The sequence below is a fragment of the Lagopus muta genome, chromosome 14 (genome assembly GCF_023343835.1).
Source record: "Lagopus muta isolate bLagMut1 chromosome 14, bLagMut1 primary, whole genome shotgun sequence".
Classification (NCBI taxonomy): Eukaryota; Metazoa; Chordata; class Aves; order Galliformes; family Phasianidae; genus Lagopus; species Lagopus muta.
In genome coordinates this window covers 4,316,352-4,336,375 of record NC_064446.1, presented here as the reverse complement: position 1 = coordinate 4,336,375, position 20,024 = coordinate 4,316,352, and the positions used below count along the sequence as shown (strand labels likewise).

General features: G+C 39.1%; 1 protein-coding gene across 7 annotated transcripts in view; it reads right to left on the bottom strand.

Annotated features, from left to right (window-relative positions):
* SLIT3 (slit guidance ligand 3) overlaps window positions 1-20,024 on the bottom strand; it is a 513,774-nt gene that overhangs the window by 88,414 nt on the left and 405,336 nt on the right. For all 7 annotated transcript variants that reach the window (XM_048960347.1, XM_048960350.1, XM_048960348.1 and 4 more), the window contains 5 exons: window positions 19,841-19,915; window positions 15,556-15,699; window positions 12,244-12,387; window positions 6,689-6,852; window positions 4,425-4,557 (listed from right to left, as the gene is read on the bottom strand). In XM_048960347.1, the coding sequence (XP_048816304.1) occupies window positions 4,425-4,557; window positions 6,689-6,852; window positions 12,244-12,387; window positions 15,556-15,699; window positions 19,841-19,915 (660 nt within the window). The remainder of the gene's footprint in view (window positions 1-4,424; window positions 4,558-6,688; window positions 6,853-12,243; window positions 12,388-15,555; window positions 15,700-19,840; window positions 19,916-20,024) is intronic.

The following is a 20,024-nucleotide window of genomic DNA, read 5'->3' as shown; positions in this document are numbered from 1 at the left end:
ATTGTTAGATTAAAAAAAAAAGAGAGAGAGAGAGATTTGACAATTTTATGCAGCTCTAAAAGTTATAGTTGAAAACTTTTAATGCAGAATGCAGTATGCTAACATTTTGATGCAAGTTTTATTTCCTGAAAAAGGTGGCCTTGAATAGAACTGATGTGAAAGATGAAATATGTGAGGATACCACACATCTGCAAAACATGGATTTTAAGAGTTTCAGTTACAGTTTCCTGAGAAGAAAGGCAATTCAAGCACTGATTCAGGTACGAGTCTGGATCTTACATTTAAGAAAGGCTTGGAAAATTGGATTCTGGATTTTGCTGCACTGATATGTCAGACCACCACCCACATGGTTGACACACAGAAATGTGACCGTGTTTGTGATATAAGTGAAGGCCCTGAAGTTACACTTAACTTTATTCTCTTAATGCTAAAATCACCTTTCTGACATGCACTCCAACTTCACTCATGCAAAATATCATTTGAGACTGCTGATCTATTTAACTGTTCTAAACAGATGGCTGCAGATTTTAGTTCTAGATTTGAACTGCAGCTAGAATATTCTTCTGTAGACCTATCCATTCCCTCAAAGCTTTGCTTTGCTGGAACAGGCAGCAGCCCAGAGGCAAATAAGGAAGAGTTGAAAGGCTGTTGGATGGATTCCTCACCACTCAGCCTCTGCTGAAAAGTGCAATGCAAAAAGGAACTGACCAGGCTTGCAGGCAAAGAAACAAAGCATGTCGAGGAAAAAACATAAGCACGAGAGAAGTTTGTAAGGAGAGAAACATCCAAAGCAAGTGCAAAGATTAGTATGTATTAATATAAATCACGAGCAGTGATGTATGGTTGATGTCTGACAATCCCATCACTGCTCTCATATAGCACAGTGCCATGACAACACTGGGTCTAGAGATGACACTGTCCACATGACTGCCTTCAGCTTTTTCCCTCAGTGCAAACTGTTACTTCCTGTAGGTCTATAAAAGGAATAGGATCTTGTCAGATAAGACTGTACTAGAAATAGAACATGAGTTTATCAGAAAAAAAGACCAGCACTCACACACTGAAGTAATATGTAGATGGAAAAAGAGCATGGGAAACTTAGTTCAAACAGACTTTAAAAAAAAGAGAGAAAAAGAGAAGAAAGCCTAGAACACAAAGCAGGAGTGAGGTTGTTCCAAACGAGCTCACTGCATAAACACGTGTTGAACTGCTGGACAAGAAAAGTGGCCGTGGTCAAAGAATGAAGGCTTCTCTTCAGAGCAACTAAACAGTAGGAAAAAAATGCAGGCAGTATGTGCATATGTATTTATGAAAGGAATCTGGAAGAAACAATACGGTATTTCCCTATTCCTAGGAAGCTGAACACCCCATGATGATGAGTTCTGGGAAAGAAGCTCTGGGAAATACAGATTTCTTGTACTGTCATCCATTTAGAAGGCAGGAGCCTCTGTGGTCTCCCCAGCTCTGTTCTGTGTGGAAGCATCCTCTGCCAAGGCAATCCCTGCTCCCAAGGGACTGCAAACCAAGCACAGGTACATCTCCTGCCACTCCAGCTTTAAACAGGAGGGAGATAATAGATTTCCCATTTGCTGTCGATGCCCACATTCAGAACAGAGAATCAGGACGAAGCTGGAAGGGGTGAGCCCAAATCTCCAGTACACCATATCACAAACATTTCAGCTGAGCACAGTGAAACGAAACCCAGCAAAGGTTAAATAACCTTTTCCCTGCTTGCCCATGTCAGAGTTACGTACATCTTTTCACACTGGTATTTAATGTCTGTTTTACACAAGGAAAGAATTCCTGCTTCAAGGTTATTTTAAGACCTCTAAAAGAATTTAAAAGATTTCATGAGAAAGTTGTATTCACCCTCAGCAGATTGGTTTATCCAGATACATGGCAGTGTTTTCTTTTTTTAATCATGTTGTATAAAAACATACTGCAGGCTAATAGAAAACACTGTAGCTAATGTGCCTTGTAAGAGATTGAAGTTTATAAACGCCAGACTGGCACATTCATAAAAGTCCCACTGAAAAGCTCCCCTGTATCCCATCACCTTTCAGGCCACCCACAAGGGAGCTGCGGGCTTTGAGGACAGGAGGCTCTTCATGCCGCGTCCCTTCCTTGGCACAACCTCTGTCCTTAGTGGCTTTGTGCTATGGTGGAGGCATGGGCCCATGCACTGCCTGCAGGTTGCTGGCCTGACAGTGCAGAAGGGGAGAATGGCAGAAGCGGAGAAAGGCAGAATGAGCTGAGGTAACATGGAGAAGGTTTTTTCTCTCCCAGAGCAGCTCTGACTGCTGCACTGGTTGGGAAAGGCGAAGGCATCCTTGCCCTGGAGAGAGTGATGGCTCTCCCTGGCCATGTGAAATCATGTCTGATGCAGCAGGTAACTCATGTGCTGGGCAGTTCCTAGTGTCTGTGACAATCTTTGGCAACATACTTCAGCCTCTAGACACAGCTGAAGGGATCTGGGACTGCGCTGTGGGAAGGAGGGCATTTTGGTGTGAGGAGTGTAAACTGACTGAACAAAACTAACCACTGCGTTCAGACAGTTATTGGGTTCAGTCTGCCAAACAGCTGTGGTCCTCAAAGTGAGGCAAGAGGTGGAGTCCCACAGGAGATGTTGATTGCCACAGCAATTATGACAGTTCTCAAATAGAGCACAGTAAAAACTACACGCTATTAACTTGATACATTGTCTTCTAGATTATGGTTAGCATGCTAATCTGGAAGCAGAAGAAAGGCAAGTAAGACTGATTTTATTTCATTTTGTAAATTTTGTTCTTTTCACTGTTTTCACAAATTTTTTTGCTTCAGTAACTGCAGCTCATTTTTTGGCATAGATACTTATAAGGAGTTGGTTGAGAGAAAAGTGATCAGGATTGAACTGGGAGACAGTTGGGACAGATTCAAGATTGTATTTGCAGAACATGAACAATTCTGAGCCAGCCTGTCCATGGCTGACTGTGTTCTGCTGACACATTTCTGGATTGAAAGCAGAAAACAGAACTAGAAGCTTGCATAGCCATGAGGCTCCTACTGAAGAAGACAGTCATGTAAGCCTCTATGAACTCAAACTGCTCAATTCCAGGCTACTGCCTCAATTGCCAAAGAAATAGCTTCAGAAATGTAGCAGTTTTCAAAAATGTGAGATTAGCTTCACTCTTTTTGTGAAAATTATGTTGTCAGTGTATCGGATAGTATCAGTAAAACCCGATATGCAAAATTTAAGGATAAAAATTCCTCAGAATGGCAGTGGAAATCAAAGCAAAATCTGTGCTATCTTATTCTTGGCAAGTCATATTTGAACAAGAACAAGATCTGAACAAGAAAAGAGTAGAAACTGTATAGACTCTTTATCATGGATGACAATATATAAAGTAATACACAGGCCTGGACTTGGCTTTGGATTCAAATCACTTCAAACATACCCAGTGTTCCCATAGATGTATTAATCTGTACAAAATATCAACGTTATTTTTAATTCCCACACACACTCTCAGTCCACTCCCCATTAAAGTAACAAGGCCCTGTATTTGACTACAACATAGCTAAAAACAGACAACCCCCTTCAACTGCAAAGGAAGTAAAAGGATGTGTATTTCACTCATCAGTTGCCACATTACTGAATGGGGTAAAGCAGAAATGATTTTCATCCATTACAAAATTCAGTGAACACAACAACTAACTCAGCCAACTACATTCATACAGAAATATTGATGAGCTTGTAAAAAGCTTCAGGAACAATTCACCTGGGATAGATTTGAATAAGAATCTATAGGAGAAAAGCTCTGTATTTCCACTGCCAACTGTTTAAGCAAAGCAGTGCCACCAAGGTATTTTCTTTCTTTGGAAAGAATCAAAATCCAGTATAATAGTAAGGAGTAGTTGAAAAGAAGCCTAGAAAGATAGTTCTCAACTAGGATTTGTTTACTTTACCATGTAATCTAATTATCAGTTATTTTAGACATTTCATGAGGCTTGGAGAAAACTCATTGTTTGTTTCCATCACATGGCAGATTTTTTTCCTCCTTTCTGTCTCCTTAGAGGATAATTAGCTCACAGCTGCGTAAGTCAGGAATACATTTTCATCGTCCTTTCAAAATGCCTATCGTGAGTTCAGGCAGCTCAGAAGCACTACGGAATCATTTGATACTAATATGTGCACTTGTTCCCAACAAAGAACTAATGAGTGCAAGGACAGATAAGCTCTGTTCCCATTGTACAGCAATGCAGTTGGTCAAGGGACAAATAAATATAAAAATAACAACAGTTAAAATGTACAGAAAGCACCACAACACAAAATACCAGCCACTCTGTCACTGAAGTCAAAGGTAAAAGCCCCAAAGGACCCACAAAGCTTCCCCACAATGTAATGTCACGAACTTCTCATGAAAGGAGCCACGTGAAATGTAACTTACAGCTCAGTCACATCTTTGGGAATTCCTTTGGGCATTACTCGCAGCCCTTTGTTGCTGCAGCGTACCACCGAGTCCATGCAGGTACACTGGGAAGGACAAGGAGGAGAAAGCAAGCAGCTGCTTTCATCGTTACCTGCAGAGGAGAAATGGGATGCTCAGAAGGGAAATCAGCTTTCAACGCAGCACTTTGACAGCAGATTCTTACAAGGAGCAGTGAGGAACATCCCTGAATCCAGGCTGACCATCACAGAACTTTGAAGTTGCTCTATGGATCAACATACAAGTTCTTCAGGCAACAAGAGCAACAGTTGAAAAATGGAATGGCCGCATTTTTAAATAAATATATTATATATATATTTTCTCCCAAGCAGTATCTACTTCTCTGTAATCTTTCAAATACTGTAAAATCAGTTATGTGAATCCTAAATCTTTCCCCTGTCCCCAGGATGGACATGGTGAAATGGATAACATGTTATCCTCAAAATCATCTAGACAGATGACATTCACGATCTACTCTGTTCAAGGAAGACTTTTCTATAAATTCAATTTTTAGACGTTAATTTCTTATTTTCTAACATCAGCCTGGCACTTCATTTATCATTTGAATTGAAAATCTCATTGCTTTTGACAGGAACAACCAGGCAAACAACAAACTGAGCAGCATACTTCCAACTGCTGGCTGCCCATCTGTGCACACATAAAAATATCTACATTTTCCAAAAATGGATTCAAAGTTCCATAAACAGATTAAATCCCATAATGGAAGAACAATAGGTTCTGCAGAACAAACCAAGTCTTTGAAGTTAAGAACACTCAGGCATGGATTTTCCCCAAAAACAACAGGCTTTACAAAACATGAAGCAAATGCATAATACAGTATCACGATGTATATGGAAGAAAACACTTAGTGGCACATTCTGTAGATGACAGTGAGGGGAACCACACAACTGTTTGAGAGCACAGGCAGCCTGAGTGGACCAGTGCCGAGACACAGGGCTGCGATCCAGAGCACAGTCAGCTGTCATTACGTGCCTTCAGTTGTTGAAAACTGATGCAAGGACTAATTGAGACTGATCTGTTTCTTCCTTCTCCCTGCTGGATGTACCCATGAGCATTGAGATTAAAGAATAGGAGTGGAACTCCTGCTACAAGATAACAAAATTACCCATAAATGTACGGGCAGGGAGTCATTTGTATTCAGTGGGATGGAGAAGCATGACTAGTTTACAAAAGAACAGGGATTCTTTTTTTCTTTTTTTCCCTCTCTAGTTGAGCTTTGCAGATGGAAACAAAATTCAAAGCCTTTTGGAAACCTGCAGAAAATGTATTTTCTGCATATTCAGCATATTCCATTTTCCCCTGAATTCTGTTTTTCACATCCTGCCACCATGTACCTTTCATTCACCACAGCTGTTTCACTGCCTGTGCAATGGAGAAAGCTCTGAAGTGTGGAATGTCATTTCATTGACCAGGATTTTTACTTTCCTAACTAAAAGCTAATTATTCCTTAAAGACTAAACTTGGTTCCCTTGTGCTCTGAGTCCAAAGCGTTTGGGCCTGCTGCCAGGTTGCCTGACTAGGGCAGAAGTTCATTTCAGCTCCAAGTAGGAAACTCATATTACTCTCAAAGTCTCTTTAGAGGTATGAGTACCAACACATCTGAGCCTTAAAGCAACTACAGCCTACAAGTTAGTTAGCAGTGTTTTCGTCTGTCAGTTTTTCTTATTTTCCTTAAATTCTGCTTGATCGTAAGAACTACCTGAAGAATAATGACATCTAAGGAATTTCTTTTTTCATTTGTAACATATGGACATAGCAAGGCACTAAGCATCACTGAGTCTTTAAAGGACCATCTGCATTTTTTTTTATTATTTCCCTGCATTCATTTGCTAACGGTTAAACCAAGCAGTTCCCCAAATACAGAATAAATTCCAATCAAAGATCACTCCCACAGGCTTCAAAGAATTTTAACTACGTGCATGAATAAGGAAGTGGGAGGAAGAGCTAGGGTTATATTGAGATTATACAGATCAGAGCATTTGTCTTTCATGAAATTGTTCTTTAAGTGAGGGTAGTGGAAATGCAGAATGTGGACAACAAGAATGAAAGTAAACTGATAGGGAACAGTGATCTTCAGCTGCAGAAGGCTGTCTTCATTATCATTAAACAGAAATGTTCACCATGGATTATTGCCTGATAGGCAGGGAGGTGCTGACGCAGGATCAACATTACCACAGACACCAAATTGGACTGGACTTTCTTACCCTCACAGGTGAAATCCTGGGTATCTACATCTTGGATTGGAATATCCTTCAAGAAAAAGGGTTTCAAGCAGCGTGGATTTCCACTGACAATTCTCTTCTTCCTCAGCCACTTTCCCAGCCAGGCCAAATGACAGTTACAATTAAAGGAGTTAGCCAGCAAATTGCTGAAACGGAAAAAGACATAATTGCATCAAAAAAAGAACATACAGAAATACTTAAATAAATAGTGAAAAAAGACAGGTTCCATGTCCAGACTCTTTCCTGCCATCTGTTTCTGTGAGATCCTGTTCTGTTCTACAGACAGAGCACATGCTATGCAGTTTTGATAGGAATTAGGGTTGTAATAAAATATATATGCATATAAATATATGTTTATAAACCAAAGTACTTACTGCTGTATCTATTATTTAGATGCACTTGCATCACCAACAGGGCTTTACTCACAAGTGTATTTAAGCTCAAGCTATAGCCCACACTCAAGCCTAAACTCAATTCACACAGTGGCACATATATGCACGATCTTCAGAGGGGTGACTTCAGCTGATGCCACACAAAAGCTTAGCATACACCTACAGTACTGTCTCACATGTGCAGTGGGGTGGGAGCTTCTTTTGGGTTGCTTACAGAAATAGCTGCATAAAGGTTGCCTGCATGCACATACGTATATACACACAGATGTATATTAAGCAGCGCTGTCAGCTTGGGCCACTCCTTATGAAATTTCCCTTCTATGCTCAGTACTATCTGAAAAACACATGATTTACTGCTTTCTGGACTTCACGAGGTCTGCATCAAATTGCAACCACTCCAGAATATCCTTCCAAAACAGCTTCAGCTTTGCTACAGCACTACGGTGTGCAGGACACAAAGAAACACACTGACAGCCTCTCTAAGAGGAAGGGATCTATAGCACAGCTTGTTTTAGCAGTGTTTGAAAAAAGAAAGCTCTATCCATTCTCTTGTCAGGCCACAAAAGCATAGATGTCACAGCCATTTCTCAGTGGGACACCTGTAACATAGATATTGGTACAGAGAAGCAATCATTCACATGCTTTTCTTAATAGCCTGTGTTTCTTGAAAGGACTGTAAGGTGACACTTATTTTGAACAAGGATTTTTCTAAGCTAGTTAGAATTAGAGTTGAGAATCCTGGAATTTTTTTTTTTCTGTACCAAAACTCGTATATATTATTTGTGTGGGTTTCAGAATTAAATTTAAAATGAAGGCAAGAGGCTGACAGTCCTGGTAAAAGAGAAGGCTGACTCTTTTTCTGCACAAATACAGAGAGAATCAATAGCCTGAGTTTAGGACTCCATACTGAAGAAAAATGAACCGTCAGAGCCTCACGTATGGAAAATGCAGTGTCCAAACTAATGCTGAAGGAATTCTCACATCATACGTGTGTCCAAGGCTTCTCATTTCAACAGAACAGAAAAATAGATCATGAAATTCCTCCATAGCACATCATATCTTAAAACAAAAAATGTTTCCTAAAGAAACACACACTTCAAATACAGGTGCAGTAGCTGAAGGTCTTGGAAATCTTCACTTGCAACATACTTTTGGAAACTTAAATGTGAAGCCAAGATCACATTAGGTTTTCAACCAAGCAAATCCTTTGCAATGCAATAGTGCTGAAGGTGAAAACATCTGGCACAGCTAAGGTGCAGCAACAAGAAAACAAATCCAAACAAATTCCTAACTGATGTAGGTCCTAGGTCAACATGACATCAGCAAAACGTGAGTTACAGCTGCTCTCCGTGTCACAAAAGCACACTCCAGTCACTGCACACTACAATCACTGCAGCAGCCAGGAGCTCTGCATCTGTAATTACATGGGGAGCCAGCAGAGACTGTTGTACGTGTTGTAGAGGAGAAACAGGGACTACAGTACTCAGTTGAATGCTTGATAATAAGAATGCTCAACCTACTACATACTGACTAGGATTTGGTGGCAAGGCTAATGTGATGTATAAAGATGAAAAAACAAACAGGTTATGAAGAAGCTTTCAGTTGGAACATGCAGAAATAAAAACATCCATCTAATTTTGGTTACTTTCTTTCTGAATTATTCTCCCTTTTGTTTTTTTTTTTTTTTAATCCATATTGGGTCCATATGCAGGGCACCTCATGTACTTTCCATACAGACATACTTTGGCATGAAGTGTGTTTAAACCAAGAGTTTAGACCTCCAAACCTAAGTGAACCATTGCTTCAAACATCATTTGTTTCACTGATGGAAATGAGTGAGATCATATTCACAGAACAACTTCCATGACACAAATCCTTACAATGAAGTCACCCACAATTGGAAACAAGCAGCAGGTATATGTAATCAGGTTACTAGAAAACATGCAGCTCAGAAAGTAAGGAAAAACTTGCAGAAACATTCATATGGTCAGCCTACAGATCACTCCCATCAGAATAGTAATTATGCTCATTTTATAGAAGTTTCTTTAACTTCATGTGTTACTGCCCATTAGCCGAGCAGCAGCAACTATCCACAAACCCTCACCTTTTTTCTTGGCAAACACAGGTTAACATATCACTAAAAATATTAAATCCTTGGCTTACATTTGGATTATACTTTTCCTAGCAACCAAGCAACATATTAAATGAGTGGAGAAATAAATCTGTTGTTCTGAAAGTTAAATAAATACAGGGAAAAATGTTAAAGATTTATCTTGTCACAATCACATGTGTTCTACTGCCACTTTAGTGGCACTTGAATTTCATCCTCTGTCCAACTGAAGACCAGCCTCTTTCTTCTTTGTTTAATATCAAGGTGACGTGAGCACATATATACTCTTTCCAAGGCAAAACTGTGAGATTAAGGATCTCTGAAGTGTCACATTGGACAAGAGATCCCCTACGTGACTTGAAAAGCAACTGAAAGTCCAGGACAGCCAATTCTTTTCATAATTTTATCTTGGAATCTGGCTGTTCAAGTGAACTTATCACAAACATTGGGAAAATTGTTTTAAAAATTCATAATTAGTAATCAGAATTCCCACATGCAATATTTAACCACTGTAACAGAAGCAAAGCAATCACGCTTTTAGCAAAGATGTCTTGCTAACATTAAATTCATAAGTGCTTCCTCAAGGACACAAACATATTTTCAAAATCAAGGGTGAATAGAAGTCTTGAGAAATGAAATATTCATATCCTACTACAAGCGTCTCTGTTAAAAATTGCAAAGGATAGAATATTAACCCTTTACATGAATTCTGGTGACTTGCTAGAAAAACATGCTGAAACGCGTCTGGATATTGTTGAAATTAGGCTGAATACATCTTGGGATTCAAGTGAAGTTTATGAGAGAACAGTTGCATGCTTAAGTCATGAAGAGGCAGTTCTGCTTACAAACATGCCCAATTGACACTATAAGGACTGAAAGACATGACCGAATACCACGTATACAAAAGTGCAGGTGCACTTCCAATTAGGATGCTAAATACATATTTTGACTAGTAACAATTAATAAGAACTGCTATTCTTTTCCTCAGTAATTTACAAAATTGATGCTTCTCCACTACTGAAAACCATTAGCACATTATTTTCAGAGCTGTCCATGTTTTGATAGTATCAGTGAAGCAATAATAAAAGGAGCAATATTTTTTTAAGAGCTGTAAATACACCAAGATAAAAAAAGGAAAGAAACGTTAAATTTTGTAGGTTCTGGCTCCCACTGGCAGATACAGAGTTGAGTCATTGCAAATCCTAATTAACTCGCAAGTGTGGGCTGAATGGGGAAAGCAGTTATAGTATACATCTTCAACAGTGTTGTCATCTCACGTAACTACCTACAATAGAGTGCTTCTAGGAAATGAACACATTTGCATTTCGGATTTATTTGTGAAAGATCATTATGCCCTGTTATGTCCCAGTGTCACAAGAAGTCAAAAGCAAACCTCCTCCTGCCTGTACTGTTCATGGATCACCTAAAAATGTACAGAATGTAAAAATGAACAAAACTTTTCTTCAAGACACCAGTAGAAACTTGCCATGACCAACATGATACTCAGCCAGGGCCAAAGCAATGCAGTCTTATTACGAGCAGCTTTAGCTTCTCTTGCTATAAATTCTAACATTTGTCATCTGCAGCTGAAAAAAGGAAACTGGGCATCTTCTAACAAAATACGACAAAGACACATCCATGCAAACAAGGCAGGGACTTTACAGACTGATTCAGAGTTACAGCTATGAAGGAAATACAGAAGCAATCGTGCAATAAGCAGGCAGGCACTGCTTGCAGCACTGAGAGAACAAGCTTTCAGTAACTACCACTAAATTTGACCCGTGACTTGAAAACAGTCAATAAAAATAATCTGGTTGTCTTTATTTCTTTGTTCTCCAGCTTCAAGGGGGCTTTTGGGGCTACAGAAAATAAATGAAAACAAAATCTAGGTTCAAAACCTGAAATGCAATAGCTCCAATAGTTTGTTTTTATTGGACAATTAGGGTCTATTTTCAGGGCAGTGTGAAGTGAATTAATCAGACAACTTCCACTTACAGCAACATCAGGGTCCACATTCACAGCTGGAAACAAAGAGCAGACTTTCTCTCCATATTTATCAATCTGTACTTTATTAAAATGGACACATTGTAAGAAGTACAGAAGAATATTTTAACAGCAATGGAACTGCTTCAAAGAAGTACTGAGAAATTGTATAACCAAGATGTTATAATCACAATACAATTGTGTATAATCAATAGATATCAAGATGTTATAATTGCAATATAATCAAAAGAGTAAGGCAAAGCAAACAAGGATCACAAAAGAGAATAAGTAGAAGAGCTTACCCTTGGGTTGAGCTCACTAGAAGATACCAAAAGAGGGGATCTCCAGAAGAGATCCTTCCCCTCTGGTAGCCAGCTCTTAAATAGGTCCAGGAGGGGTGGAACCTGGCTCCACCCCTTCCGGCAGCACAGGTGAATTGCCTTCACCTGTGCTCCTCTGGCTGACTCATGGCTCACCTCAGGTGATCAATCAGAGGTTCAGGCCGTGACTCAGCAGTTCCCATACAGAAATATAAGACAATTATCAGAAAAGCTTAGATTAGAAATTTCAAATTCACATTCAGTAGGGCTGGAGTATTTTGTCTTATTAGGCTCTTCTGAAAATCTACGCATTAGCTACTTGTTTTTTTCTGATATTTATCTTATTCGACTGAAATCCAAGAAGGCTGCCGTTACAAAATTACTCCACTGAAACTAATGAAGATTTGGGGAGCTCAAGTGTAAGATAAGCTACGCAGCTCTGAATCTGAAGAAGCTGCTTTACATGAACCCTCCGGTGCACTGCACTAACATGGCAAAACATGCAGTCATTCTGCCTGAAATTGGCAACATCAAATTGGCAACAGTTCTGATGGCTTTATGAATGATACCCTGATGGTTTCAAACCTGTGATTTCAGGATAGGGTTTTCTTTCTTTAAATGAGGTTTTCCAAATAGGAATAAGACACTTGATTTTGAAACTCAAATGCTGTCTCCTTATAAAGAAAGTATGGAACAAAAACACCACAACGTTCACATTTTAAGATAACTTACATTGTAGACAAAGAGACTAATGTGCTGAAGGCTCCAGGTGTGATGGTGCTGATGTGATTGTCGTACAGAGAAAGAAGCCTCACCGAGCTCAGTCCAGCAAAGGTGTCATTGTTTATGCAGCTGATAGAGTTGCTCCTCAGCATCCTGAAAAGATTTAAGAAAGAACTTAAGAAATATTGGGAGTGGGTACAGTTTCAAGCTAGGATGTTCAGTTTCTAGGGCATCAACAGATGGTTTGGCAATCACTAGGCTCCATTTTTATTGACTGCTGTAGGACTAAACAGCCAGAGGAGGGCTAAACTCATGTAAATGTTGCCTCCTGAATTTAAAATGCATTTCCTCTACATAACATTAGGAACTGATGGAAAATTGACCTGTGAAATTAGTTTGGAATTAACGTTATCACTAGTGGTAAACTTGAATTAAATACTCTCAAGTCTCTTGATTTACTAAGTGTCTGAGAGCAAGATGTATTTCAGAGATGCATTGAGAAAGGCTGTCAGAAATGTGTGACAGTAACACTAACTGCATGGCTTCTATCGTGGATGTAATCCACAATGCAAAAGCATGGAAGGAAAGAGAGTCCTTAGCAGAAATGAAGGGATAGCTTAAGAAACATTTCCAGATGTAAAGCAAGCTCTGAAATCTTGTTAGTATCACTGACAGGACAGGTAACAGTAACCATTCCATAATTGTTTTATTTTTTGCTCTGTGTTTGTATCAGATGAATCAATGCTGTGTATCAGAAGATATCTTTCTCTGAGTTGTTATGGTAACAATGAACTCCACGATAATTTCTAATTAATTTGAAAGACTGTAGTGTCTTGTTTCTCTCCATAGCAAAAAAAGGCTTATGAGTATTTGTTACAATTCATGCCACTCAATAGCTGGATCTGTAAACATCACCATTGTAATATCTCTACTTAGGTGAAAAATTATTTAGTAATTAAAGCACACAATCAGAAATATACAGAATACATGCAGCTCATGCTGCTCTTCCAGTAGATTGATGCTCTGAACTGAGGACTGTTCATTCTATGGTATCACATTCTTGCAGTGAACAACGAAAATTCAGACTCTGTCAGAAGTCTGGCCTGCAATCTCCTGCAAGTTGGGCATTTAGGTATTAGAACAGTAGACTTTTCAGAAACACCAAAGAGAGATTAAATATAGCAAAGAAATCACAGTGTAATCACAAACACTCAGTGCGTAAGACCTGGATACTGCACTGCTTTAGCATTACTCTTCTCTGCATACAATAATCATCACAGCCACCACAGTCTCAGTAGTTTCTGTGCTGCAACAGGAATGAAGCCTTCAGAAAAATCCCAGACACAGAACTCACACCTTGTACATGGAGTACTAAGGTGCTTGAAAGCCAGGTCACAGGCTCCAAAAGGTGAGTGTAAACACAAAAAATAAGACCTTCAGTGGCTTTGGTCACTTCAGGAAATTCATATATTGAAGCAGTAGGAAACATTTTTTCAGTTCTGTACGTGAAGTATCAGACAGTAGTTCTGAAAGGTGGTTGGATTACAATATATATTTCATGGTGATCTGTTACATTTTAGGAAAAAGTCTTTCAAGAACTGGACTACAACTCTGTCCAGCGTGGCCTCTTCATAAAAGGTCTTAACTTTAGTGTTCAGAACAAGTTAATCAATGGATAGACATATACGTCCCTCAAGCTTAAACCTTTGCTTTCATACCATGGTATACCATGCACTGTGTGCCCTTCCTGAATGAAAACTTATACTTACAGATCCTCATTTCATGCTGTGTGTATTTAGACTGCTTTATCAGCTAGGGAGAAATGTAGGTCAGGTCAGCAGGACCTGAATATTAAGTATCTTTTTATTTAAAAAATGCTGACTACTCTTTTGGAGTATGGCTACAGACTGCTTTACATTACGAAAATTAATTTAGTATCTATGAACAATATTTTAAATTCCCTTAGTAAAATGCTTACATTAAAGAACAGATGGCTGTAACCACAGGAAAATAATGTTAAGGAATAACAGAAGAAAAGATCCCTATTTGTCATTACAGGCCAAAGTCCTCCAAGTGAAGCCTGGATATTTTTTTCATACTTGTACTGAAGGAATCGTGCGATGATATTGTGCAACATAAGATGCATTTGCTGCTAATGATGAATACATTGCAGATTTTAAATTTCATTTTGATTCCTAGAGTCTTCATAATGACAGCAGCCACCTCATCAAGTGATTTCTTTCCACAGCAGGGAGACTGTGCAGAAGTGGGTATTTTTCACATGCAGATCATACTCATCGTTTGGCATGAGTCTCTGCGGTCACCAGAGGCCTGACTGCTTCTCAGGATAGGGAAAAGGAGTTGATAGGATGCCATCTTGAAATCCTGTCTTTGAGCCTTCTTCCAATATATTTTTTAACTTGAAAGTAAATGAATGCTACTTACTATGAGTTTATGTATAAGCAATACTTATAAGAAGTAAATTGCAAAGTTGTTCTAAGAGCAAAAGTAACACCAAACTGATTTCTTATGCATTTGTGCTCTGTGCCTCATATGCACTGTCCCCAACCGCAACCATGTTAATAGTACAGCTGCAGGTATGTTTTATAGCACTTGGGGCTATCTGGACATCTCAAAGCCACGTGTGTGCTCATGGCCAGCTATTCCTGGTGCAAAGTGAGCGGGGCAGCTACCTTCTGCCAGCAGGACCTACAATAATTTGGTTAGGACCACCTTAAACTGCTTAGCTACACCAGCTTTTGGTGGTGGCAATAATTCAAGACTTTTTTCTTTGGCTCCTGCTGATTTCATGTAGCTTATAGGATATTAAAAATCCCTTAGGTTCCTCCTCTCCTCTGAGGTTTGGTTTACACAGACCAACAATTCCAATTGGATGGAGGGGGTTGTGGGTAGATGAACTAATAGCTAACAAATACATTCACAGAATCACAGAATTGTAGGGGTTGGAAGGGACCTCCAGAGATCATCGAGTCCAACCCCCTGCCAAGCAGGTAATTCCCACACACCTTGTTTCTATAGGAAATAGTGTAAGTATTAAGTGATTAAAAGCACCTAAATTTGGCAGGTTCACCATCAAGTTGCTCCTGAAACTTTTGAAAATCCGTTTTCTTCTACAGAAAGTACATCAATCTCTCACCTACTCAGGACTTTACTCAGCTATTTACTGCAGGTTCATCACACTGAAACAAGACACTGCGTTCGAGCTTGTTTTCTAGTAACAGATTTTAGCAAGCATTGCTGAATTTGAGTGTTCCCACTCAAGATACAGAGGAAAAGAGAAAGACAGGTGTTTGCACTCACAATGTCTTCAGCCCCGTAAGGCCCCTAAACATTCGTCCATGCACTGATTCCAGTTGATTCTCTGTCAGAATCAGCTCCTGAACTCCTGAAGCTCCATCAAACGTGCCTTCTCGAATCTCCTTGATCTTATTATTGCTCAGATTTCTGGAAAGAGACAACCAGTCACAAAAAGAAGAGGATTAGTGTTTCATTCAAAACACGTATCATCACACTGGAAAGGAGAAGGACAGTTACATGCTTTTCAGTGGTTATCTAGTAAAGCATGCAGTCAGCAAGGAGAGGATAGAGCAGCTCAGAAGTGTATTTAATGTACTTACAAATAGCTCTCTTCACTCCACTTATTAAAAATACAGATCAGATTATCAAGAGTATTTAAATCCATGGAATTACCAGCTCTAATACCTCATCTCATTGACGGTAAGTGTCTCAGACCTGCTATAAACAGGGTTTTTTAACACAGATTAACATCCTTGAATTTACAGATTCTGCTTGGGACTGGGTGCTCAGCAGAAACAGTATTACTACCACTGAAATAGGGATCATCATATTGAAACATGTTTATTTAGCAAACCACAGTCTTTATTTTAAACTGACCACTGGTATAAATGTAAAAAACTGTGTGACTGAATGCATCTGATACAAATTTTAACATGCGCACTCATGAGCTCTTAGGCATTTAAATTTAATACCATCTTTTAGAATGAAATGAGTATCATTTAACTCTCCGTTCACACCTACTGCAATACACAACATTGTTTTCTAAATATTTACTCTGCCTCTGCAGCCTCAAGATGTTTGTTGTAGATCAACACTGGAGAACTTCAGTCTAGAAAGTCAAATGAAGTCCTGATGGAATGAAAAGTGAATCTTCTGAATATTTCATGTTTGTGAAAAACCCAGTGAATAGAGAGCTTCTGAATGATAAAATGCCCTTAGAAATGCATAAAAATAAATGGCTTTTAATTATTTAAAACACTCATGTAAAAGGCCACAGCACATGAAAACCTTGGGCCTCAGTCCTTCAAGCACGCCCTTATGAAGTCCTGTACAGGCTGTAGTGAGTAATCCTATTTGTTTAGGCTTTTGACAGGCAGCACTATTTTTGTTTCACTGTCTACAATAAAAAAGAGAAAGTAAAAAATACACTCTTGTTCCCAAGAAGATGCCAAATTCCAACACTATTGCTAATACTGAACAGTATCTTATTCCAGAAATGATCCCACTACACACAGCATGAGTAATAGTTTCAAAATCCAATTCCAGGTGATATAAAACAAATGACAAAGTATCAGCTTAGCACCTGGGCTACAATGCTCAGAAGAACAGGCAATCTTGTTGGGATAAAAGTTGACAGAAGACATGGCAACAGGACAGCCTGGCCTCAGACACGAATAATGTGGGTCTTGCTCCTTTCAGAAGTCATCACTTAATTTAGAAATGTTGAGTCTTGGAGATATGTTTCAAGTGGGAAACTTGAGTATGCTGGTTTATGTCTGCTGAAATACTGTCAGACACTGGGCCCAGCATGTGGTCCATCACCTCTGTGCATTCTGTGCATTCTGTGACCAGAAAGGAGCATGCCAGCAATCAGCAAAAAATGATATAGAAGTGTATAGAATACTTAAATGCTGGTTTTGCTTTCCAGAGGTTTTGTACTTCGTGCTAACACTTACACAAAGACTTAATGTGAGTTAAAAACAAGTCAGGGATGGATACTCTGACATATGCATTTAATTTAGGGGCTCAGCTATTTCTACAATGGAAACGTTTATAGCTCAGCATCTCTTCTGAATACTGACATAAATAATTGCTCCCAATGATCCCTTTCATAGTTCAGTTCACACCATGATGCTCATTTGTACAGAAATAAATGTATAACTAAATAAATGTTTGTGGTGGGAAAGGAGCATGAGTTTTTTAAAGACTTTTGACTTTCAACTCACAGACTGCAGACTGACCTACATTTGTAGTTAAATGTTTCACTAGTTATTTTTTTACCATCTAAAAGATATTTAGTCATGTTTCCTAAAAATGGGTGCAATTTTAATGGATGATCATAAGCTCAAGGCAAAGCATGCAAATACTGGCACCTTTACACCAGCCAAACCATCTCAATTTTCTTTGCTGGCAAGGGACCTCTGTAGAGAAGCAACTTCATTCATTAAAGTAAATAATGCCTCCTCATTTCAACAACATAAAATCATCCAAAAATACGCTAGCAGTTGCAGAAAAGCCCAATTACATGTACTCTTCCCATGCAAGAGATTTGGAAATCCAAGATTAAATAGTATAACAAAGTTGCAAGAGAAAAGATTTACAGTGGGTAAAGAAGATAGAGCCCTATAATACCACTTGAAGTACTGTCAATTACAAATTTCTTTATTTGTTTTCCCAAATTAAAGTTTCACTTATCAGAACGCAACAGAAAGTTGGTAGATGACAGCAATTACTCTTCTGAGTCAATGTATCATCCCTACGGCTTTACCCACTAGAATAACAGACATGAGAAATTACATACTTTGCAGTCTAGAATTACCAGAAAAAATAATCAACTGCTGATACAAATCTTGAAAAATAAAAGCAGTGGAACTTTTGCCTGCTCTGCAACTCAAGAGAGCTTCAGTCTGTCCTTCCCAGCACTAAAATAATGTTTCCTAGATGATGACTGCAGCACTTGACAAGGAACTTTTTTTTTTCTATGAGAAAAATTCTGACAGGCTTTACAGCAAACCCCCGTTATAGAAAAACCCCATGGTCTCACAGTGCTACACTTCTCTCAGGACCTGTTCTTGAAATACTGAAAGACAGTGGAAAAGGAGTCCTGAGTATTTCCCAAGGTACCTATGGCCTCTGGCAGGATCCAAAGAACACAGTCTGATAGTGATAAGGCAAAGGGGGAAAAGAAGGGAGATTTAGATTAGATGTTAAGGGGAAATTCCTTACTCAGAGACCCTGGAACATGCTGTGCAGAGGAACTGTGGATGCCCCATCTGTGGAGGTGCTCAAGATCTGGGACAGAATTGATCTGATCTGGTGGGAGGTGGCCCTGCCCATGGCAGGGGGTTGGAACTGGAAATGCTTTAAGGTCCCTTCCAACACCTTCCAGCCATTCTACATTCTACAATTCTGTAGTCAACCTGGTCACTATAGAGGGCTGTTATTTCCTTAGGGACTCCCTGATTTACCATAGTGATAAATTTTAATCCGATTTCCAGACATTTATTTTAGGGAAGAGGTCAAAAGAAAATTTCAGAAAGCCAAGGTTTCCTTTATGTGTTGCTATGAATAGGAAATGAACAGATTTAGGAAGCTCTCAAGGTGAGATTGTTCACACAGTTCACTTTTCAGTCAGATTTCACTGAGCTTATGGCTAAAGTTTAGAATAATATTATTTCTGTTGATCTTCTTACTTCAACACAGAACAAGCTGGGTGCTACTCAGACTTCACAGAACCATTCATCCTGCCATACCTTCCAGGTTAATTTTAACATTTCACTGTGGTGTTCATCACCAAATTACCACAAACACAACCACCAGATTGCAGCCCAACTGCAAAAGCTCTGCTTGGTTCTTTTATTTTTCTGTTGTAACATACTAACGGCTTGTTCTGAGAGGAGTTTTCCCTAGAATATAACAGGCTGTTGGTGTGCATAGGATTTTAAAGTATAGTTTAGGAGGAGAACCCCAAAGCTATTGCATTCTTGAGGAGAAATGAAGCTTGCAGTGAATATTTTACAGCTTGTAACAAGTCTGGCTGGCTTTTACAGAACGAGTCCTTCTCTGGAACAGGATGGCACTGGAAGACTTAAATACTACAGACAGACAGAGAAATATACTCAGTGACATTCATACACTCATGCAGAAGAGCAGATTGATGGTATCACTGAAAAAGGAGGCATGTGATAAGCACACACAACATTCCACAATTTCATTTCCACTAAATAAAATCTATTTCTATATAATAAGTGACAGGAGACTGCAACCTCAATTGCCATGGCAAAATTTATGCTTAGGGAACAAACAGCAGGTAACAGCTGATTCTGACTTTTGTCTCCTCAAGAAACTCCAGTTTCTGCTTATTAAACCAACTACTAAACTACTCTCCATAGTTTAACTGGGCCTGTCCAAGAGTTAATCTAAGAGTTAACTCATTCTGTTTCCTTAAATTTACATTAAAACCAACAAATTCTGCTACGACAGTAGCAAACCAAAAAACTTCAATCCTTCCTCCTTCCTTGAAGTTCAAGACAACACAAATTCTAACAAGCAAATAACTTGAACTTACATTTTTCTGAGGTTGGGCAATTTCTTGAAGAGTCCAATAGCTTCCAGAACAGAAATATCATTGTCATTCAAACGCCTGAAGGGAAAAGAACAAAAAGACATTTAATGCTTCACAGATCTCTTTAGATATATCTCTGTGACATACAGGACTGTCACAAAGAGAGAATTATGACCTTTGCAAATAA